The sequence below is a fragment of the Adiantum capillus-veneris genome, chromosome 3 (assembly GCF_014529385.1).
Source record: "Adiantum capillus-veneris isolate H3 chromosome 3, ASM1452938v2, whole genome shotgun sequence".
Lineage (NCBI taxonomy): Eukaryota > Viridiplantae > Streptophyta > Polypodiopsida > Polypodiales > Pteridaceae > Adiantum > Adiantum capillus-veneris.
Genome location: NC_140933.1, coordinates 167682979 through 167708057, shown reverse-complemented (window position 1 = coordinate 167708057; position 25079 = coordinate 167682979). Strand labels below are relative to the sequence as shown.

Sequence of the window (25079 nt, the reverse complement as noted above, 5' to 3'; positions counted from 1 at the left end):
CAAAAGGCATGACCCGATAGGCAAAAATACCCCATTTTGTTGCAAAAGCAGTTTTATGATGATCTTTTGGGTCAACCAGAAGTTGATTGTATCCCGAAAAGCCATCTAAAAAACTATAAGCTTCTTTTCCTGCAACTTGTTCTAAAACATGCTTAGTGATTGGAAGAGGAAAGTTGTCTCTAATGGTAGCTGCATTCACTTTTTTGATATTGACATACACTCGTAATTTTCCATTCTTCTTGGGTACTACTACAATTGAGACACCCAATATGTGTGTTCAATTTTGTAAATGAATTCGGCTTCCTTTAGTTTCTCAATCTCTTCCTTGATTTTCTTGGCAAATGTTTCATTATATGTGTATGGCCTTTGTCTACTTGGTTTTGCATCATCTCTCATGGGTATAGTATGTTGAAAAATTTTTGAATCCACACCCTTGATATCCTTGTAAGACCAAGCGAAGATATCTCGGTATTATTTTAGCAAGCTTAGTAAAAGCTCTTCTTCTTCCTCTGTCAGGTCGTTTGCAATGTAGACAGGCCTAGGTTCTTCCCCTGGTTCAGCCAATTCTATCTTTTTCGTGTTCTCGGGCCCTTCGTAGGACTCACCTTGTTTTCGTAATTCCCTAACAGGTTGTTCGACTATGATTTTTCGATCTTGAAGAGTATACTTTTTGTAATGGGAGGGGATACTTATTACATCGTTACCATCCTCTTCCATGGTTTCCATTTTGGTAGTATATATCTCCTTTAGAGCCTTTTCCAACTCTTGATATTTCTTTTTCCGCTCAACTCGTGTCATGATTGGCCCCTTGTCCTGTTTGTTTGGCTTTGCTTGAATATCCTGTTTTTGACATTTTTGGATTTTCATTTGAAGGATATCTGCCAGTGATTTTGTCCTTGACGCAATCATGTGCCTCTATCTGCATCAGGAATTGTGTTTTACTGGAGACTGATGGCATAGGTCGTGTTTTCATGTTTCTGGTGTCTCTTTTTTGTCATACCATTTTTGTCTTCTTGATTTCTGGTTAGGAAAGTCAAAAAACCTTTCTTCCCCTCCTTTCATGAGTAACTTAGCTCTCACATGTTCTTTTTTTGAACCTGAATCTTTTGAGGTAGTTGAGTGTTCATTTAACTCATCTGTTGCATCATAGTAGAGGTCTAAAAAGACTTGTTGAGCTTTCATCAAGTCCTTGGGTTCCTTAATTTCATCTTCAATGTTGAGGGTTGAAATCATTTGGATGGAAATTATGTCATAGCCATCCTCATTGCAAAATTGAGTAGGCATAGGCGTATTCACACATACATCCATTGTCGCTAAAATTTGAGTCCACTCAGCTGGCTCAAACAAATGCTCTGGAAAGGGTTCAGGTACATAGGCTTCGTTTGTGCAATCCCTTTTTAGAATACATTCTTCTCATTTTAAACTCCCATTTTCTAAGGCACCACACATCCAAATAGGAGTGTCTTTGTTTAACCAGGATGGAAGCTTAGTTTCAGTCGAAGAGACTAAATCAAACTCTTGTATGGGTGTTTTCAAGACATCTCTATAAGTGTGATCTTTTAGATTTACCTTTGTTATAGATACCACTTGCTTCAAGTACAGATAATTGTTTCCCCAATCTTGGATAAGCTGTACCTGTCGCATGAAAGGTCTTACCAATATGATTTCATAATTGAGTTTTTCCCAAAGTCTACTATGGCAAAAGTGTGTTGATATTCAATCCCACAAGAATTGACTATCACTTTTTCAAGCAGCCCTAATGGTCTCTCAATGTGTCCGTCAGCCAATTATAATTTCATTCCAGTTTGTCTAATGGTTGGTTGTCCCCAGGATTCCCATACTGCTTTCGTGTCTATGGCTATGCCTGCTCCAATATCCAGTATTTCCATGGTTTCAATGCCATTATATTTCACTGGAAGGGTTGTATTTCCTTCTTCTCCTTTGCAATATTCTCCAACTTTGTTCATTGGAACAGATCAAATCTCTTTGTTGTCCCTTTCGTTTTTCAAATTTCCCAATTTTTTTGAGATTAGTCCCGTTATCCCCACCTTCTCTAGGGTTTTTTGTAGATCATTCCATAAATATGGTCCAAGTTTTAATAGTTCTCCCAAGGTAAGAGTGCATTGGATGGGTGTAGACATGATTGAATGAATGTTGTCTACTTCTAGGGTCTGTTCAACTCTTTTTACTTGAGTGGTCTTACATACTATGAATTCATCTTCATTATCTCCCAAGTAAGAGGGTAATGTTTTCAAGGTCAATGGTTTAGACATTCTTGAAGCTTCAGATCCGCAATCCCCGTACAAGGATTGTACATCCATGTTCATATCAGAAGGTAGGTTGTCCAACCAAAATTCCTCTATAGGAGATGACTTTAAAGTTAGGCTCCCATCATTGATCTCTCTAACTTTTTTCCATAAGTGTCCTGGCCAGTCTTCCTCTACGAATGGAATTCTGTCTAAGGCATCTTCGCTATCCGGCACTATAAGTTTTAGTTCTTTTGTTTCAAGGTGGGGTTCTACCACCACTTTGGATTTTTCTTTAGTGTCTCTTACCATAAGCTCCTCAGGTTTTGCGATACTTTCAAGCTTGGGTTTTTGTTTTTCTAGCATTTCTTGCGTGATACTTACCAAATTTTGATAAGCTTCAAGCTCAGCTGATTCCATGTCTGGAGAAGGATAGTTTTTCCATTTGTTTTCCATGTTTTGGCCTGTCTTAAGTCCTGCTTGGTAGGCTTCCAAGGCTGCATTAATAGGCTCAAAAATTTTATCAACCAAAATTGATCCTCTAAATTTTACAGTTGTTTCTTTGATTTCATTTCCAGGTTCTTTCACCTTTTCCTAGAATAGTTTTTTTGCTTTCTCCTCGATTTCAGATCGTTGTTTTTGTTTTCTCAATTCATACCTTTTGCTTCTGCTTCTTTTGATCCTTTGAGAGGAAACTTTTATATTTTTTGAATCATTAGAGGAGTTATGTTTCTTTTTCTTAGCCTGAGATCTAGTGATTACCTTGACTGAAACACTCGTTTCACTCTCAGATGAGCTACTAGGTATCACTTGGACTACATTTACTACTGTTTTCTCCTTGTTTAAAGGATTTTTAGGAAAATCTTCCGGAAAGTGTCCTCCCTTTTTGCAACATTGTATGCAATAAGCTTCAATTTCCTTGAGGTTCTTGTCAGGCTCTGGGCATTCATTTTTTCAATGATCATCCGCACCACAATTATGAGAGTTTCCCGTTCTTGGCTTAATCAGGGGTGTTACCATAGGAGGTCATACACCTTGATTAGCTACATAATACATTGGTGCAAGCTCTGGTGGAGCATAAGTCACAGGTTCCTCCATTGGTGGTGGATGTGAATTATACCAATCTCCTTCTACCATTACCATAGATGGACTAGGCTCCGCATAGTGTGTACCATGCACTAATGCTTGTTCATCTATGACTCCTTTGGAATGCATGTACTTTACAGGTACTGCATTATGTCCTAGATACGAAGGTTTTTGACCCAACACAGGTTGCGGTCTTTCCATACCCATCGGTGGTCTTTTAGCTTGGGCCATATTAGGCTGATATCTGTACATGGGTTGTCCTTATGGCCTCATAGGCACGCACTGAACATTTCCATCATACTTTGGTCGAAAATAGCACTCGTGGGTCTCATGGTTGGTCCATTTACCCTCGATTGCACACCATTTTTATCGTCTAATTGGTTGTCCCTGTTGAGGTATCCCTTGTCCTGGTCCCCTCATAGGTGCTTTTTGCATGTTGTTCATCATGTCGTTCATCCTTTTGAGCATATCTTCTATGGTTGAAAGTGGTGTTGCAGCAGCCGTTTCCACTTGTGCTGGTTTAGTGGATGTTGTTTTCTCGCTTTGTAGGACATCTTCTTCATTGAAAATATCACAATTGTCTCCTAAGCCAATAGCATCTGACACACCCTCCTCTAGGGTTGTATGCTTCTTACTATAGAGTATAGCATGAAGTTCTTTGTTCAGCAGTCCCTCTAGAAACAAAGATACGAGTCGTTCTTCTGCAGGTATCTCTAGCCCTGGGCATCTGGCAATGTATTATTTCATTTGAGTTGCACAATCCCTAACAGACTCACCATGTTTCTGTTTAAAGCTGTAGATTTGAGCTACCGTATTATGTTTGATCCCCATTTTGAAACAAGTAGCTACAAATCCTTGAGCTAATGTGTTCATGTCCATGATTGACCTTGGTGGAATGTTTTGGAACCATGTCAATGCTTCTCCTTCTAATGTCATTCCAAACCCCTCGACCCTACCAGGAAACAAAGACGGGGGTTATGAAGGTGTAGCACTGACAGCTGAAGAAGCACAGGTACTCATAGACGACCACCCAAAGTGGAGGTAGAAGTGGTTGGACAAGCGGCCACAGGATCTAACCAACTTTCACAACGCTCCTCAACACATTTAAATAGATCCTACTTTATGCCCAGTCCCTAGAAGACGCACATGGAAGGAGTTTTCCACATGGAAAGGCTCAAGGCGGCAAAAGCTCAACTACCCAGTCCTAACAGCACAAAACCCTCCTACAGTAGCCTACGTAGTAAACACTCTCAATTCAACAATCGCTTTTCTGTGGGATGTCCCCGATGTAGCCCGTCAGATGCTGGTAAAGATAGCCCGAATGATCGTCACCTGCATCCAGGTGTTCAAAGACACTGAAGGCGACGATCATTCGTGGAATCTGTTCTTAGAAGGGCATAGAGGAATTTGCTGGAATTTGCAAGGTTCACCACCACGACATATCCTGATGGCAATTTACTCCAGACTTATGTACCTGCTATCACATTACTTGCAGACATTCGAGGAGGCCTTCATCACAGGTTTTTTTGAAATCGACTCAAGAATCTTTCATCCTATGGCAAAGGACCTCAAGGCACGGTACATAGCATATCAGCACAATGTAAGTGAAAACCCTTTCAGGCAGCAACAAGAATACCTGGAAGCTGTCCTTCAAACACGGATTTTCTCAGCAAAACTTGCTTCCTTAGAGCCCCATCAACGACCAAAGCTCTAAACATGCACGAGGACGTGCAACGATAAGGAAGGGGGGAGTGTTTGGCGGACGAAGTTGCGGTTTCCAGAGAAAGAGTCACATTTTTGTGGGAAACCCTTGTAAAATTCTTTTGTAAGAGAGCATCTCTAAGCCGAGAACCTGTAAAAGAATTTATGATTATCTTTCTGGGAGCATTTGTGTATAAGAGAGCCAGTTAGAAGTTTAGGAGCTTTTGGCCGGACAAGCCATTTGTAAAGACCTAAACTATAAAGGTCAAGTTTTGTAAGTTTGAACATTATAATCTTTTATGGAAAGTTTGAAGAAACGGTGTACGTACTAAGAGATATCTCTTGCTCCAACTTGTAATCACTGCTACTGTGGTTACGGTAATCCAAATTCAAATTCGTTTATTGCATTGTGTTCCTCTTACTTTACTCTTTTATTCAAGTGTAAGCATTCGAGATTCGGTGTAGGTTTTCAACTACGTGTTTGGAGCTTTAAATCGCTGTTTTGAGTGCTTATATGCGTATTTTATGTTGTTTTGATCCTAGGAGAGGCTTTAGGGACTCTAAAACGACCCTTTAGGATCATCTCTTTGCTGTTTTTGCTTACTTTGGGACGAATGATTGCGATCCATGTACCTACCCAGAATGCTGTGACAATGATAGGATAAATTCTAAATAGTCCCCTGCAGCTCCACTTCAAGTTTCGTGCGAATCCGATATGATTTGCATGGTAAACGGGCGTGATGACTGTAGAGCTGTGTAGAAGGACATAGGCAGATTACTTGGCTTTAGTGCGTATGATTTGCTTGCAGAGTTAGTAGTTGCATCTCATCGAGTTCACTTAATTAGGAATGACACCCTATTGAGTTTCCATGCCTCATCCTGGTCGTTTCCCTTGTATTGATATTTTATGTTGATGCGTGAGAGCTATGCTATGGACGTCCGTCGCGGCGACCCGCAAACAGAGGGAAGACCTATAGCCTTTGAAAGTAAAAAGTTAGATAGAGTTCAACAAAATTATTATGTCTATGAGAGAGAGCTCTATGCCATAATTCACACTTTACAAAAGTGGCGACACTATTTATATGGTGCCAAGTTTAAAGTAGCTTTTGACCATGAGAGTATTAAATGGTTTACTACTCAAATGGACTTGAAGGGTCGCAATGGACAGAGATCCTTCAAGATTATGATTGTAAGCTACGATATCGCAAGGGGCGATATAATGTAATAGCGGATGCACTAAGTCAGATGCCTCAAATTAATTCACTTGCTTTCACGGAAATAAAGAGTGAATTTTTGAAGTCATTACGTGGCAAGTGTACACAAGATCAATCATATGCTAATATGTGGAGTGCAATTTTAAAAAGGGATCCCTCACACTCACATGTCTCTATACAACTAGATCAACATGTCTTTGCACTCTCAGGTAAAAACTCTAACACACAGAGCTCCACCCCTACTCAGGAAGAGCTTTAACGATGGAAGAATTTTTCCATTGATGATGGCTACTTACTCCACAAGGGTAGAGTATGTGTGCCAAAGGACTCAAACATTATGCACCAAATATTAATTGAGTGTCAGAATAGTCCAAATGTTGGTCATCCAGGTATTTGTAAGACGTATGCCTTACTTCAACGGCAATTTTATTGGCCAGGTCTACATCATGATGTTCAAGAGTACGCACTAAAGTGCCAATAGTGCCAAGTAAAGAAGGCAGAGTGCCTCAAGGTAGGTGGCCTTTTACATCCTTTAGAGATTCCACAAGGTAAGTAGGAGAGCATCTCTATGGATTTTATAGTAGGACTACCTACTACAAATCGTGGCCATGATGTCATATGGGTAATTGTAGACCGTTTAACAAAGATGGGTCAATTCATTCCCACTAAGACTACGGTTAAGATGCCGGAATCAGCACGACTATTTGTAGAGCATATATAAGTTCCAAAACAATATTGCTCTTTAAAAATTTAAATTCTCTCTCTCTTCCCCCCACTCAGGCTCGCGGTGGCACTCTCTCTCTCTCTCTCTCTCTCTCTCTCTCTCTCTCTCTCTCTCTCTCTCTCTCTCTCTCTCTCTCTTCGCACACTTGCAAAAGGTAGGAAAGCAGAGTGAGCTCTCCAGTGAGAAGGAGAAAATGGGTTTGGCAAATTAAACACAATAGAGTTCCTTTGCGGTTATTTTGGAAAATTCCATCTCTCAATCTACCCTTGTGAAATTGATTTGGGAAAATCACCAAAATACCCCTCTAATTTGTGGAACTCCCAAATTACCCTTGTATCTATTTTTGTTGGATTGTTCAAGATTTTTTAATCTTTATTTCTTTTTGACAATTGAGATACGTTTTTGAGTGCATAACATGTAATTTGTCACAAAATACCTAGCAAAAGAAGTCAATTATGTCTAGAAATAATAAAGCAATTCATCCCCAAAGCGTTGAACAAGGACTCAAATTCTAGTTTTAGCATCTTGCGTGATAGACAATTAGTCTTCTTATGAAAAGCTACAAAGAAAATTATTTTAGAAGAAATTTACTCTCACAACCAGAGGAATTCTGGACAATTTGAAGGGCATTTGGAGAATTAATGATAAAATATTGGGGGTATCTTGGGAAGTTTTGAAATTTAAGGGGTATTTTGAAAATTTCCACAAAATAGAGGGTATTTTGGTAATTTTTCCAATTGATTTCTCCCAAACGTTGGTATCCTCCCTTGCTACTGGATCCCTCCTCGGGCCTCCCATTATTAGATAGCATCTACGGAGATACCTCGTGTGGCTTTGAGGAAAAAAAGGCCGGACAGGGCACGTGGAGAGAGAGACAAGTTGTTGTAGGCTAGGTAGGAGATTGCTTGAACCACGTTCCTCTCTGCTCGCATGCCAACTATATTATGTGCATGTGTGCGTGCTTCAAAGCAACGTATCTACAAGAGGGAAGGAGATGGGAAGGAAATGTTGTGCACATAGTTGGACTCGACGGATAGTATGAGATAGAGCAAGAGAGCAACTCATTGCAGGGGGGGGGGGGGGTAGGCCGCAAGCCATGGAGCGAGGGTAGCAAGAGGACGCCAGGGAGGGTTTTGGGGGGGGGAGGGGGGAGGGGGGGACAGCTTCCTTTTTCCTTTGGGAAAGGAGGGAACAGAGCAGGGCATCTAGATTAGATTCCGCTTTATAAAAACAATATAGAGCTATGGAGCCGTAGGTGTATATTGTGTTGCATAAGAGAATGACAGAAAGATATTTAAAGAGTCTTGAGTCAATTATGTTTGGCTTTCAAGTTCAAGATATAAATTTCATTTGACAACATGGTTTTATCTTTTAAGGCAGGAGCATAATAAGAAAATAACAAGTGGCGTGAGTGCATTAAGAAATAGTTGAAGACGATACATCATACCATGATTGAATAACAAACATCATACCATGATTGAATAACACGTGAAAGGGTCACGATGACTTACTTTCTCCAATGATTAAGTCTCTCCAGTCTCAATCAATCTCAGAATATAAAAATTTGGTCAATATAAAAATTTGGTCAAAATATATTAAGTGTATAAGTGAAGGGTGAGTTTAGGAAATGAAAAGAATAACTAAGGTAAAAAGTTAAAAGACAAAATGAAGGTAGAAAGTCAAAAGATCTTTTGTGTCCATATAAATAAGTGTTTTTTTTTATTTTTGTTTTTTTTAGCGTTTTCTTCTTTTCTCTTTAACGTTTTTCTCTCTCTCTCTCTCTCTCTCTCTCTCTCTCTCTCTCACATGTGCGTAATGTTGTATTCAGACTTCCCATCTAATATTGTTGTAAATCTATGCGCTTTGTCATTGCTATAGATCTATGCATCGTTTTTCTTGTTGTTGAGGAGAATCTTTGAATTAAAAATACCTTTTAATTTTTTTGAAGCCGTTAAAAATACCTTCTATTAGAATTGAGTTACAAAATAAAAAATAGTCAAGCTAAATGAGGTTGTGAAATGAAATGTGTGTGTGTATAGATTTTACTAAAATTATGCAAGATGAAGCTGCAGTTTAGTATACAAGAATACAATAGAATACAAGAAAATTCAAGACATGTCGTGATGTCAAAAGAAACGTGAAATAAAAAGATCCATTTGAAAGCAAAGTTTGATATGAAAACATTGAAAGCATCCTAACTCAACTCTCTTTTAGAAAGCCAATGAATAGTTTGATATCACTAAAGCGTAGCACTGCATTGCATTGCATTGCTGCTCTTTAGAAATAGTTGAAGGATACATGAGTTGGTTTGGATGGTTGTCTTGTTAGTCGATGAACTTTGGGGCCCTGAATGATGTCATGGCTCAACACGAGCATGACAAGACCTTGTAGCTATTTGGGTTGATTAATATAATTCACTCACGATTGTGAGTTTTGCTATTTTTTTATTTAAAAAAAAGTTGAAGGAGATACCACGATTTCTTAGGTGCAGTGCATTGTTGCACTTCCCTTTCAAGGAGATATCACGATTGAACGATAAGAATAGTTTGATATCATCAAAACCTAACGGTGGAGTCTTTGTCAAGACTTATTTAAATTAGGCTTTGTGTTATTTTATAAAGTTATATCAAAGCAAACTAGTATGGAGTACCCAATCATATAAAATCATATAATAGGTTCATTAACTTTAGAAAGCAAAAAGGAAGGGTGATAGTAGAGGTGCATGTGTCCACACACGTGGAGAAAGTGAGCTGTCAAGCGGTTGGCATGTCCTCTCTTTCTGTTTTCAAATCTCTCTCTCTCTCTCTCTCTCTCTCTCTCTCTCTCTCTGTTGTGCTCGCCTCTTGCTCTCTTCTCTCTCTCGACTTGCTCTCGCGAAAGCTTCTCAGCTATCTCTCATGCGTGACCCCTACAAGAGAGAACTCTCTCTCTCTCTCTCTCTCTCTCTCTCTCTCTCTCTCTCTCTCTCTCTCTCTCTCTCTCTCTCTCTCTGTTGTGCTCGCCTCTTCTTCTCTCTATCTCGCAACTCTGTGCTGATAGAGTTCAACGCAGGAAGAGACTACTGAGGGAGACGAGCTGGTGTAGGGTCGCTGACGCAGGATGGGAAGCGAATCAGGGGGTGTTGAGAGAGAGGGGCCGCGTTGCATGATGGGAGCAAGGGGGATGGGAACTGTTGCAGGCAGAGGGGCTAAGTGAAGGAGCATGAAGGGAATCTTTCAAGCATCCGTCAACTAATGGGATTTTATTAAAGTCTTCCTAGTAGAGTGGCTTCCTTCTCTCCCCAAAAAAATCTACAAGGAAATCAAGGAAAAACTCATATCTCTCTCTCTCTCTCTCTCTCTCTCTCTCTCTCTCTCACACACACACACACACACACACACACACAGCAAATGAAGTAATGTAGTAACTATTTCCACTTCATCCAAAATTTTAAAAATTATAAATTAATCAATACAAACAAAATAATGTAATCATTATTCCTTGACCAACTTCCATAACTGTTTGAGGCCCCACTTAGAAAATGAGCCAATAACTTGGATATAAGCTAGAGTCAAAGGATGTAGACACCTACTATCATAGATATAAATGGTTGTCACACTATTTACATCTATCTATACTATATATCACTAGTACGATCGGTCCACTCCGACGGCCTCTCTCTCTCTCTCTCTCTCTCTCTCTCTCTCTTGTGCGCTTGACGGGATGGACAATGGCATCAGAAAAGAACCTACAGCCTTCTACTTGTTGGTCATGGCTTTGAGGTCTTTCTTCCTAGTGTTGGCGACACATTTGCTCGCAGGGGAGGTGGATACATCCCTCGTGGGTGCACCACTCGCTCACAAAATCTCGTGGTGGTGCAAGTTATGAATATTTCATGGTGCTACTAATCTATGTTTGCATACAGATTCATTGCACATTCTTAGGCACCCCCAACTGGCCCTCATCAGCCATGAAGAGCACCCCTTGTTGCCTCCTTTGCCCTACATTGTTGGGGAGAATGTGCATCCTCTTTGCATCCGTGACCTCAAAATGGCAGGCCTTTTGAGCTCACAAGTGATTCTTACCTTCAGCGCTGCCTACCAAGGCGCCCACGCCATCTAGTATGCCATCTCCACTGAGGGTATCCCTTACCTTCCCAACATTATTGTTCCTCTTGCTATGTCGGGCCTCTTCAGGGTCGTGGGCTGCAAATGATGGGTCGCTAGAAAAATCCATGTGGATGCTTATCCATACCCTTGCAATATGCCTCTTCTTCCATATCGGAGCTGAATGTGTGCACATCGACATCACGATTTGTGCGGCTGAAGAATTTTCTCATTGTGGGGTTCTTCACCAAATGTGACCACTACTACGATTGATTGATCATCAACACCACAATCTATGGACAAATTTGAGAGAAAAAGTCTCTTACCTTCCAACGTTGTCACACAATCACAGACAAAAGACCCTTCTACCTTTTTTACAATCCCTAAAACATGCAAAGAACCATCGCCAATAGCGGCTCTCATTGTCAAATTTAATACGGCCAAATCCCCATCTCGACTTGTCAATACGTCCGAACGGTTCCTCGATAACAACATTACATCTGCCTCGTAGCCATCTGCTTCTATTGCTGTTACCTTCCTCCATTTGCACAATCTACCCACCATCGCTATAATCACAATCACCATCAGCTTTGCAATCGCCCATCCACTTTTGCTAACATTGTATCATCCATATTAATATTCAATGTTATTTGTATCTCCTCATGCAATGGAACTTGCAAACGTGAGTGTGTGTGTGTGTGTGTGTGTGTGTGTGTGTGTGTGTGTGTGTGTGTGTGTGTGTGTGTGTGTGTGTGTGTGAGAGAGAGAGAGAGAGAGAGAGAGAGAGAGAGAAACGATTCACGGGAAACTGCAACCTCTCTCAAGAATAGTGGCGTGGAAGAAGGGGGAGTGAGTGGTGAGTAGGGATTGAAGCGTGTGCACCACAACACAGTCATCGCGTGGAGCTCCGTGCCACTCTCAAGAATTTTTGCTCTCTTCCTCTCTCTCTCTCTCTCAGCTTGTTGGCTGCCTGCTCTCTCTCTCTCTCTCTCTCTCTCTCTCTCTCTCTCTCTAGCCTGCGTCGGTGCAGGTTGCACCTTTTAGTTCCAAATTCAAACCCACTCTCTTTCTCTATCATTGGGGATAGCCCGCCTTACAATCCGCACACGTCGTTGAGACATCTCTCTCTCTCTCTCTCTCTCTCTCTCTCTCTCTCTCTCTCTCTCTCTCTCCACACCCCTGAAGGCGTCGGATGAAGGAATGAGTGCCACGTGTTCGGGGGAGGGTGTCAAAATCCCTCACTCTTTTATAATCTATACTATCTATAATGGGGAGAGGGATTCCGGTCCCCCTCCCTACCACGCATCAACAACACGTTTAACCGGCAAGTGTGGCTTGCAGGTTTGGGTGCACAGAGAGAGAGAGAGAGAGAGAGAGAGAGAGAGAGAGAGAGAGAGAGAGAGACAGCTTGCACGAAAATCGAGAGAGAGGCAGGCGGAGCTCGCTGGCCACACTAATAGTATAAATGGAGCTTAAAATTTTCAAGAAAAGAGAGGGTGTCCATGTGTCATCCTATGGTTCATTTGAAAGAAAACCTTAAAAAAACATTTGGTTTGAAATGCAAAAGTGAAAGCTAAGCAATAAGTAAAATAAGTACTATGATGGTAGAAAATGAAAAGACTTAGTATTGGGGTTGAGTTCTTGGTAAACAAGGTGAGGTATCACGAGGGCCTGCGTCCAAGTCACATTGTACAACAGTGTGAATTGACCTCAGGCCTCACGACTCACGAGCTGTCATTTGCGTGGTGCCGACAGGGCCTGCGTCCAAGTCTGTCAATACATATGTCAAGAGTGGTGGTAAAGTTCTTACTGCACAGTGTCTTAGACCAACTTCCTTTCTAAAAGACAGTTCCAAGTCATATATATACTAAGTGCAATGGTCAGAGCCAAGAAAATACCATTATTGCCATCATTTTTATAGCAATTTGCAATAGTTATTTTACATACAGGATGAAACCATGCACTTCCAACTATTGAACATTATACAGTGCTGAGTCGTAGGCAATTTTGTTCCAGTCACTCCGGACGTTAACTGGTATACGCTCTATACCAACATAGTCTTCAACCTCAAACAGATTTCTAGGCTTCAAAAGCGCTGTCTATTGTCTTTCATATCTTCTAAATAGATAAGGTACACTTTGCTATGAGAGCAAGAAACATTTGTCAACCGACTATTTGACACGAAATCTTTATCCGTTTCATATAACCTTTCCCAAATGTCTAGAGCAATATCTTGAAATTTGACCGGAACGAAAGTTACGTAATGAAAGGAAAAACACTACCTATTCACCAACACTATTTGCATTACAATGATACCTCTATTGCAGGAAATAAAACAACATTCACACATCATTTATATTAAATTTACGGAAAAAAAGGAACTATACGCAATGAATGGTGGACTTCCCGATTTATGAACTTGACTGAAAAGGATACAAAAACCCTGAAACAAGTATCTGCTGACATGAATGAACCATATAATATGTCAGATCGAAACAACAGCATTACACTCGAGAGTGAGGTTCAAAATGTGTTTTACAAAGCAGAGCAAGCTGCTGCATGGACAAAGGATTAAACAATGTGTTGCTTATTTTTCGAGGGTGAAGTTGGTGGCGTAGGCCCAAGCGTTATTGAAGGTGGGGTCAGCCAAGTGGTCGGACAAGTTATCAATGGGGCCCTTGCTGGTGACAATGGCCTGGACGAAGAAACTGAACATGGAGAACATGGCCACTTTTCCATTCTTGAACTCCTTCACCTTCAACTCGGCGAAAGCCTCTGGGTCGTCAGCCAAGCCGAGGGGGTCGAAGGAGCCACCGGGGTAGATGGGGTCCTCAACCTCACGAAGGGGTCCACCTACAGCCATCCACACAACATCATAGTATAGCTACGGATCAATATACAGGTTTCATACGACATCGACGGACATACCTGCAACACGATACCCCTCAACAGCGCCCATAGGCAAAATGCTCTGCGCGTGGACAAAGTCAAGGCCGCCATCAGCAAAGATCTGAGAGCCAGCCTTGAACCACACAGCCTCAAAATAAACCCACACAGCCTTGAACCACACAACCTTTGGGCTGCAGACGAGTAGTTTCGACTCTGAACGCACGAGTCATGACGACTAGATCACGAGGCCAGTCTAGCCTGCCTGCCAGCCTGAAACGATCTCTCCCTTTTTTTATCTATCAAACTCCAGAAGGTGGAGTCGTGCGAAATTCTTCTTGAAGCCGTCTCAGGCTTTGTCAGCCGTATGCGTTTAGTTCAAGCTTACTCTCGCACGCCTTCTCCCAAAGACCTAAAAAAGTGATGGCCGTTCAGGTGGACACCATCCGTTGAAGTACGCCTAACCTAGCCCAACACTAAGGCCTTTTCCTAGCAGGCCAAAAAGTCACAAAACTGAGTACTATATCTATATCTATCTATACTATATATGAAATAGCTTAAATTTTTCAAAGAAGAAGAGACCCTCCATGTGTCGATCATTGCTTCACTTAATGGAAAACATTATAAAACCTCTATTCTAAAATGTAAAAGTAAAGGATAAGAAGATTTAAAATGGAAAAGTGAATAATAACATTGGAGGAAATGAAGAAAAAAAGGCAATCGAAAATCAAAGACTTTCTACTTTACACAAAGTAATTACTTGTGCCATTGTAACAGTATAAATACACATAACAAAAAGACTTTTGTAACAGTATAAATACACATAACAAAAAGACTTTTGAAAATGTAAACTCAAAAGACTTTCTACTTGACATAAAGTAAATGTTTAAACTTAAGTGCAAATAACCAAAAACTAGTTTGCCTTGATTGCTTATATGGTAAGAAGTAAAAAAGTGATAGTAGTGTGGATTTTATCGCATGGCATAGCTTTTAATGAAATCTCCACAACATTTTTTCTCGAAGATTTCGCCAAAAGCTCTATGACCTCACATCACAAATGAGATTTTGCATTAAAAGATGTATGGATGTAAAAATATCCACATTATAATAAAAACGGAGCAAGATGCATTTTGTGCATTTGCGATGCTTGTGTGCCAAAAAAAAAACCATACGTATGTATGGTGTGGAGCTGGCACCGTTCTCCACATTTATAAAGATACCGTAAGGAATGTGCCCTTCCCCCGCCACTTGTATCCCCTCCAATGTTGAAGGGGGACTTATGCTTCTCCTTCAATGTTGGAGGGACTTTTTATTGTAAAAATATCATAATTGTACAAGGAAGAACTAATTACCGATATTTTATAAAGACATATATCATTCCACATTGCCATGTCTTATTGTATTGTCCATGTGTTCCTTTGTTGGTCATAACAAGTCCTTGTCACCTTCATCTGAAATCTTTTCAACAAAAACAATATAAAGTCATTGCTTTATTGTATACATGATGTAATCTAAGAACTTTGACATCACATAGAGGAAATCAAAACACAAAATATGAGTGTACCTTTGCTATTTGTCGTCTGCATGAAGCAGAATGTTGGATGGATCGGCTGCCAGACCTCCCTTGCATTGTTGCATCACCTTCCCACCATTATGTGTTGCTCGACTTTTGCCAACATGTTGACTCTCACATTCACTTTTTCTATCATGCATACCATAACCTACATTACGTTTGATGTCCGTGGTCTTAGGGTAGTTTGAATCTTCCGGATGGTCCGTCTGTAAGCTCACATACATACACATACACAAACTCGCAGTATTTGGTACGACCCATCTGGTTGCCCTTGTGGAGAAAATCCTACAATCAGGAGAGAGGCCATCGTTTCGCATCTACCGAAAACTGCCCCTATGGGGCATATTTTGCAATCGGAGCATTCTAGCTTCAGATAGGAAGCTTTTCGAGAAGTTTTGGTGCTCTCTAAACTGCACCACATGCTTTCAAGATGCACGCGTACGTGATTGCATCAGGAGAGAGGCCCTTGATTTGCATCGGCTAAAAACAACCTAAAGATTTATGCCCTACTCCTCTTGTGCATATCCCACAATCGACACACTCCCAGAGATGATGTTCCGGATAGGAAGCTCCTCAAGCACTTTCTGTGCTTTCTGAAGTGCACCACATTTGGCATACATTTCGACCAAGGCATGCCAAGCATGACATTTTTTGCAACAACCATCGGACTAACAATATTAGAAGTGAATTTTTAAAGTGCACCACATTTAGCAAACATGTCAACCTAGGCATTCCCAAGAATGACATCTTTTTCAACATTCCCCGAATAACAATATCAGTGTGAATTTTTATGCACATATCAATATCTTGTGTAGAGCCACATGCCTTCAAGATGCACGTGTATGTGAGTGCATCAGGAGAGAGGCCATCACTTTGCATCCGCTAAACACAGCCTAGAGATTTTTTGTCTTGCTCATGTTGCACATATCCTGTAATCAATGCACTCCACGAGACGACATTCCAGACATAAATTTTCTTCTGTGCTCCCTAAAGCACACCAAATTTGGCCTACATATCGACTAAGGCATTGCGAAGCACGACAGTTTTTTGCAACAACCTGAGACTAACCATATCAGAGTGAATTTTGAAGTCCATATCGGCATCGTGCATAGAGCCACATGCCTTCAAGATTCACACGTAGGTGATTTCATCTGGACAAAGGCCCTCACTTTGCATCCACTGAAAATAGCCTAGAGATTTTTGGCCCTGCTCTTGTTGTGTATATCCTGCAATCAGTGCTTGACATACATATCGACCAAGGCAGCGCAAAGTATGACATCGTTTTTCAATAGCCTTTAACTAACAATACAATTGTGAATTTTTGTGCCCACATCAGCATCTTGTGTAGAGCCACAAGCTTTCAAGATGCATACGTAGCTGATTGCATCTGGAGAGAGGCCCTCGCTTCGCATCTGCTAAAAACACAATAGAGCTTTTTGGCCCTACCCGGTGTGGCAAATCCTGCAATCAGTGCATTTGAAGAGTCCGAAATCTGGAAAAAAAGCTCCTTGAGCACTTTTTGTGCTCTCTTAAGGGCACCAGATTTAGCAAATATGCCAACCAAGGCATTGTGCACGATACCCTTTTCAACAGCCCTTGACTAACAATATGAGCAAGAATTTTTATGCCCATAAGTATCTTGCATAAAGCCACGTGCCTTCTAGATGCACACGTATATGATTGCACCTGGAGAGGTCCTCGCTTTGCATCGGCCGCTGGAATCAGCTTTGATCTCTCTGGCCCTGCTTCTGTTGTGCATATCCCGCAATCAATGCACGACATTTAGGATAGAAGGTTCTCAAGAGCTTTGTGTGCTTTACAAAACACACCACATTTGGCATACATATCGACCAAGGCATTGTCAAGCACAACAATCTTTTGCAACAACCCCTCACTAATACTATCAGAGTAGATTTTTAAGCCCATATCAGCATCTTGCATAGAGTCGCATGCCTTCAAGATGGATGCGTAGGTGATTGCATATGGACAGAGGCCCTCACCTTGCATTATCATCTTGCGTAGATACACATTAATTCATACGTAGGTGATTGCATTTGGAGAGAGGCCCTTGCTTTGCATCTGCTAAAAACAGATTGGCACATCTCTTTTCAGCAGGCCTTAGACTAACAATATCATTGTGAATTTTTGTGTCTATATCAGCATCTTGCGTAGAGCCACAATGCGCATGCCTTTAAGATGCACACGTAGGTGATTGCGTCTAGAGATAGGCCCTTGCTACCCACCAGCTGAAAACAACCCACAAATTCCTAGCTTTGTCTAGGCATATCCTGCAATCAGTGCATTCCACAAGTTGAAATCTTGCATAGTAACCTTGTCAAAGACTTGATAGGTGCACCGCACTTGACATACTTACTGACCAACATTTTCCCCAAGTATGCATTTTTTTCAAGTAACCCACTATCTGAAATATCAGCATGAATGCTATTGCCTTGGTACAAAACCTTCTCCTTAGCACAGTCTTTAAGTGAGCTAACAAAAGAAAGACTCTTTCTCTTGCTCTCCAATTTTGCTTGTCTAGCCTTTATTGTTGTTTTCTTGGGGGTGTTGTGAGAGAAAATGGATGTGTGTGGAGCTAGGCATTGCCAAGCACAACAATTTTTGCAAGAACCCTTTGCTAGCAATATCAGAGCAAATATTTAAGCCCATATCAACATCTTGGGTAGAGCAACATGCCTCCATGGATAGGTGATTGCATCTCTGCTGAGCATATCCTAGAATCAGTGTGTTCCACAAGACTACATCCCATACAGTAAGCTCATCAAAGACTTGTTGCGCACTAACAACACTTGACATACATACTGACCAACATTTTTCCAAGTATGCATTCTTTTCAAGTTACCCACTATCGCGAATATCAACATGAATCATAGTGCCTTGATACAGAAGGTCAAGATGCATGCGTATGTGATTGCATCTAGAGAGAAGCCCTTGCTTTGCATCCATTGAAAATAGCCTTGAGCTTTTTGGCCTACTCTTGTTACACGCATCCCTCAATCAATGCACTCCAAGAGAAAACATTCCGGATATAAAGCTCCTCAAGCACTTTTTGTGATTTTTGAAGTGTCCCACATTTGGCATACATATCAAGCAAGGCATAGCAAATCATGAAAGTTTTTTGAAACAGCAGTGCATTCCAAGAGACGCTGTTTCAAACAAAAAGCTCCTCAAGCACTATTTGTGCTTTCTCAAGTGCACCACATTTGGCATACACATTGACCAAGGCAGTGCCGAGCACGACATCTCTTTTCAGTAGCCTCAGACTAACAATATCATCGTGAATTTTTGTGTGCATATCAGCATCTTGCGTAGAGCCACAATGCGCATGCCTTTCAAATGCACGTGTAGGTGATTGCGTCTGGAGACAGGCCCTCACTATGCATCAAGTGAAAACAGCCCACAACTTCCTAGCCCTGTCTCAGTTGGGCATATCCTGCAATCAGTGCATTCCACAAGATGTCATCTCGCACAGTAACCACATCAAAGATTTTTTGTGCGGTGCACCGCACTTGACATACATACTGACGAACACTTTTTCCAAGTATGCATTCTTTTCAAGTAACCCACCCGGGGGATTCACCATGGGAAAATTACCGCACCACGTAAGTGCAAGGAAGGGGGTTTTTTACAAGTTACATAAGCGTATAAGTTAGGGGCAGGCCCCCAATACTTTATCTCCCAAGCTTAAAAATAAGGGAGGGGGTATCATATTTATTGGTTTAGGGGGGGGGGGGGGAGAAGTGAGAAAAGGAAAAAATGAGAGGAAGTTTTTGTGTTTCAAAATCATGGCTTTCCAAAAGAGTCTGCTCTTGAACTTTTGAGTCAATAGCTACAAAGATCCATGCAAGAACCCCGGCAAGAACTAACATTGCTTTGTATCAATTGCTTGTTTTGTGATTATAGTTCATTTGTTGAGGGATGAAAGCTATAAAGACTCTGTATAGATGCAAATTTACACAAAGAACATAGCACAACTTTCTGACCATGTTTTTTGAGTAATTTAGATGGGGCATAATTGAACAAGTAGCTAGAGTGCAAGCTAAGCGGGTACATAGTTTGAAATTCAAACTAAGACACATTGAGGGTACATCATTCCCCGGGGTAACCCACTATCGCAAATATCAGCATGAATGCTACTGCCTTGGTACAAAACCTTCTCCTTAGCATAGTCTTTAAGTGAACTCACAAAAGAAAGATTCATCTTGTTACTCTTTATTTTTGCTTGTGTAGCCTTTATTGTTGCTTGCTTGGCGATGTTTCAAGAGAAAACGGATGTGTGTGGAGCAAGGCATTGCCAAGCACAACAATTTTTGCAACAACCATTGGTTAACAATATTAGAGCAAATATTTAAGCCCATATCAGCATCTTGGGTAGAGCCACATGCCTTTAACATTAGTTCTGTAATTGGACACTTGAGTGTCTTGAGACACTAAAGTGTCATATTTTCCTTCCAAGTTTTGGCAATTTATTTGTCAAGCTAGAAATAAGTTTTTCATACCTTGCTTCTACCAAAGGTTGGTTATGAGGGAAAGAAAACAATGGATTTTTCTCCATGTCAAAATATAATCCGTATGGATTTTGGTAAGTTCTAAGTCATAAATTTTAGTAAAATTTCAAGCTGTTTTGCCAAAAAAATCATAAAGCTCTCATATCTTTTTGTAGAGATGGCCTTTTTTATGTTTATAAAAGCCAAGTGTTAGTACTTAGTGCCATAAAACAATGGAATACACTTTAAATTCAATTTTCTCAGTCACATGTAAGTTATAGACATAATTTCATACTTGAGCACGTGCTGAATAAGAGCATAATTTTGGTCTTCCAAAGGCTACCTCGTGGAATTGGGGCTATTATAGTGCAATTTGACAACTACAAATGACTTTATATGTTGAAACCAAGAAACTACATATTTTTTGGGCTCCCTAACTCAATTAAATCTCGTTGCTTGAACTCTATCTTGAATTTTTTATCGTGCAAAAACTCTTGAAATTCTTGAGTTCTCCATAATAACATTAAAACCAAGGTTTTGGGCAACCCAATTGTGTATATACAACATACTTTGATACATTTAGTTGATTTACATAGAAAGTTTGATATTATTTGAGGTTTTGAATGCTTATGTCTCAAGAATGAAAATATCAAAGTTCTCTCTTATGCAATTTTGAATATTTAAAATGATCCAATAATTGTTGCATACCAAAACCAATCTACTTGCCACCTTGAGTCCTCAATGGAAAGGGTAAGCAATGTATCACTTTCTAAAACTCACAAATACATCAAAAACATATTTTTATTTGTATACAACGATATGTTTGAAATGGCTATATCAAACACATTGAACTTTCCATATTTTATATACTTTCAAGTCAATTTTTTTGCACATGAAACTTTCACTTATCTACAAAAAAAATTGTGGAAAAGACACCTAAATTTTTTTACAAGGTCGCTTCATTTTTTTCTTAAGCTTATAAAGTCGATTTCTTCAAACCATCAATCGTAGTCTTATGAGGGTTAACTTGATGAGAATAGTTCCTGATCATGGTAGATTCTAAAATGCAAGGTTATATTTTTAAAAGACCCTCCATCTAACATATTTAAGCATATCAAGAGGATTCTCTTAAATAAACCGTCTAATGCAAGTAGCATTTAATTTAAATTGGTAAAAAAAGGACACTTACGTGTCCTGTTTTCATACCAAACTAGTGTTAAGATGCATGCATAGGTGATTGCATATGGACAGAAGCCCTCACTTTGCAACCGCTGAAAACAACCTATAAAGCTTTCTAGCCATGCTCCTATTGTGCATATCGTGCAATCAATGCATTCCAAGAGACGCCACTCCGAACAATAAGCTCCTCAAGCACTTTTTGTGCTTTCTACATACATGCAAAGGCAGTGCCAAGTACACTGTTTTTTCCAACAATGTCAATTATTTTGCCCATATCAGCATCTTGCATGATGCCACATCCTTCAAGCAAGCGTAGATGAATGCATATGAAGAGCTTCCTTCTCTTTGCATGTGCTGAAAATAGCCCAAAGTTTCCTGGCCCTGCCGCTATTGGGCAATATCCCGTGATCAAAGCATTCCAAGAGACAACATTCCAGAGAGGAAGCTCGTCAAGCACTTTTTGTGAAAACAGTTAAGAGCTTCTTGCCCTGCCACTATTGAGCATATCCCTCGATCAAAGCATTCCAAGAGATGACATTTTGGAGAGGAAGCCCATATCAGCATCTTGCATAACGCCACATGCCTTCAAGATACAAGCATAGCTGAATGCATTTGGAGACCTTTCTTCTCTTTGCATATGCTGAAAACAGCCCAAAGTTTCCTGGCCCTGCCGCTATTGGGCAATATCCCGTGATCAAAGCATTCCAAGAGATGACATTCCGGAGAGGAAGCTCGTCAAGCACTTTTTGTGAAAACAGTCGAGAGCTTCCTAGCCCTGCCACTATTGAGCATATCCCGCGATCAAAGCATTCCAAGAGATGACATTCTAGAGAGGAAGCTCATCTAGCACTTTTTTGTGCTTCATGAAGTACACCACATTTGTCATACATGTTAGCCAAGGCAGTGCCAAGCACTTTTTGTGAAAACAATTTAGAGCTTCTTGCCGCGATCAAAGCATGTTAGCCAAGGCAGTGCCAAGCACGACATTTTTTGTCAATAACCTCTCTCTCTCTCTCTCTCTCTTTATTGCTGCGTTTTAGTGCACAACACAGCTCTCTCTCTCTCTCTCTCTCTCTCTCTCTCTCTCTCTCACACACACACACACACACACACAACACAATATCTCTTTAAGCTTTCATCTCATTTTCATGATGTGGTGCGGCCCAGTGCTTTGATCTTCTTGCGCCATTGCTTTTTTCATTGTCTTCGTCTGCATTTTACCATGCGTTTTTTATTTTACCAACTCTCCTATTTTAAGATCCACTTAATTCTCGCCACATGGCATAGCTAGCTTTGTTGCATTCTTCAAATTGTTATTACATAATCAAGGTAAAAATGACAATTGTTGTGGATATTTTATTGTTTAATGAAAATCTAATTTTTAAAGATAAATTTGGCTTTGTCTTTTCAAAGGATTTTTTAAAAAGACCAATATTGATATCTTTTAGAAATTTGTGCAAGTGTATTTTCAAATAAATGTAATTTGGTCAAACTCACAATAGTGAGTGAATGTATTTAAAGCTCAAAGAAATTACAAAACGGCCTCAAGCTCAAGCCGCGAGCCTTGAGGTACTGAAGATTAGACATTTGTCCTCTCCTTGAGGCTACCAAGAACACAGTAGGTGTACTGTAATACCAAACGTTTACTTATTGGCAGCTTGCCACAATGGCATGTATAGCCCTATACCAATGTCTTTTGGAAACAAACAAGTGTATTCTCAAAATTTTAAAAATAACTATAAAGAGACACTTTTATACCCTTTCTTAAAGTGCTTGAAAAATTATTGAAATTGGACACCTGTGTTTGTGTCCCTTCTCTCCCAATTTATCGGTTAATATAGTGTGTGTGTGTGTGTGTGTGTGTGTGTGTGTGTGTGCATGCACATGACAGAGACATTAACGAAAACTCGAACATTGAGTGTATTTTTATAAAGAGAGGAGGGCTTGCCTGCTTACGGCAAAGCTCCGCCATCCATGGGGTAGCTCTCGATGCAACTCAAGTATGTCACCAGAGAGAGAGAGAGAGAGAGAGAGAGAGAGAGAGAGAGAGAGAGAGAGAGAGAGAGAGAGCGGAGAGAGGAGTTTTTGGATAGTCCACCATTAGATTTAGTAGGAGTACATCTGCTTGTGTGAATCACCTTTAGGAATGGTAGCTAGGCCAATTTCAACACGTGCATGTGTGTGTGTGTGTGTGTGTGTGTGAGAGAGAGAGAGAGAGAGAGAGAGAGGAGAGAGAGAGAGAGAGAGAGAGAGATTAAAGGGGCACTCATCAACGAGAAGAAGAGAGTAGAGAGAGGTTCTGTGTATGTGTGTGTGTGTGTGTGTGGAGAGAGAGAGAGAGAGAGAGAGAGAGAGAGAGAGAGAGAGAGAGAGAGAGAGAGAGAGAGAGAGAGAGATCACAAAGGTGCTAACCAATGAAAGGAAGATAGGGAGAGAGAGAAAGAGAGACAAAGAGATCAAAGAGAGGTTGATTTTCATAACTGCTCACGTTAAAATATCCTCAGTTTTTGATATAGCCATATAAAGCGAAATATATATAAATATATAAGGTTACTCCGTCTCCCATATATACACTGACACACATGCACACACGCACACATATTAATGCACACATACACACACAGATTAGTATTGTCATCAAAGGTGATAATATGACCTATGGGACCAAATCAAACATGTCAAACGCTTTATTCTAGGTTGACTAATGGCTCTCTATGCTTGAGGATTATGGAAATGAGGGTGACAATTGAGCATCCATGAAGTAGTTGGGAGGCTACAAATGTGAGGAAAGCAAGTTTGAATGTGATAAAAGTCGAGCACTCAAGTTGGGTAAGAAGCTAAGCCTACTAAACCTGCAAGGGGTATAGTGTATGTGCAATAATGGAGAACACTTCCCAAATTTCCAAATACCATGTTTCATATCAAAGGGAGTGGGAGCTAAATTGGATCACTGCTTAGGTGCAAAGTGCACATGATAAGATAGGGCTCAAGAACTTTTTGGTGAGTTCAGTAGATCATCTCTCAAAGATTAACATGCTTTAGCAATTGATGGCCATATAGTAATTTGGATTGTTATAAATTATTACAACTTCAATATTTAATTTGATGTTTGAAGTCTTCATCCATCACCATAGTATGATTAAGGTTATCATGATTCAATGTCACTCTCTCATATCACATCATTCATTATTAAACTCATTAATTAGTAAGTGTATGGTCATGATGATGAAGTGTGGGATTTCACTTTTAGAGAATGATTTCTTGGTACGAAAATTTATGCTACTTCATTACAGTGTGTTGGGACAATAAGATGATGATGGCACCGCTCCAATTTCCTTCTTACAAGCACGTTTATCTTTAAATTTTGTGAAATTTGATTAGGTTTGGTTCCACCCACCAAGTTCCAACACTATCTCTCACTCACTCACACACACACACACACTTACTTAAGAGACAGGGAAATTGAGTGTGGAGATTCAATGAGAATGTTGGATGGTTGAAACTCATTGATGTTTGCTTTACCTCACTCTCAATCTCATGTTCACCCAGCTACATCTGTAGACCAAGATCCATTTGAAAGGATTTAGATGATATCATAATGAATCTTGGAAAGAGTGAGTGCACTAGGTAGCAATGGGGAGAGTTGTGAGCATTTTGTTAGGCTATGTTGATATCACAAACTAAAGTTTGAGTGTAGTAACTACTTGAGGTTGCATTGTGTGTAAGTTAAAGATTCAATTATGAAATAATCATGGAAACACTCTATTATTTTTATTAATATAAAGTGATTAAGAGAGAAAGAATATCTATTGTCTTTTTCAAACAATCATAGGTAGATAAATAAGACCAGAGAGTCTATCCATGCCATTAACAAAGCCCC

The 25079-nt window shown here is 40.2% G+C and overlaps 1 protein-coding gene and 1 pseudogene across 1 annotated transcript; one reads left to right on the top strand and one right to left on the bottom strand.

Moving 5' to 3' along the window:
* Positions 1–10673: 10673 nt before the first annotated feature.
* On the top strand, positions 10674–13631 carry LOC147462144 (uncharacterized; annotated as a pseudogene).
* Positions 13632–13643: 12 nt separating this feature from the next.
* On the bottom strand, positions 13644–14015 carry LOC147462143 (chlorophyll a-b binding protein 1D-like). Its single transcript, XM_086502784.1, has 2 exons — positions 13985–14015; positions 13644–13909 (listed from the first exon to the last, which is right to left on the bottom strand). Exons 1-2 carry the CDS (start codon positions 14013–14015, stop codon positions 13644–13646), a joined length of 297 nt encoding a protein of 98 aa, XP_086358910.1.
* Between the last annotated feature and the right edge of the window lie 11064 nt (positions 14016–25079).

Bases quoted from the DNA above. Each gene is read 5' to 3' on its own strand.
- LOC147462143 (XM_086502784.1), bottom strand. From the start codon at position 14,015: ATGGGCGCTGTTGAGGGGTATCGTGTTGCAG. The intron at 13,910-13,984 runs GTATGTCCGTCG...GGATGGCTGTAG, and splicing joins TGAGGGGTATCGTGTTGCAG to GTGGACCCCTTCGTGAGGTT.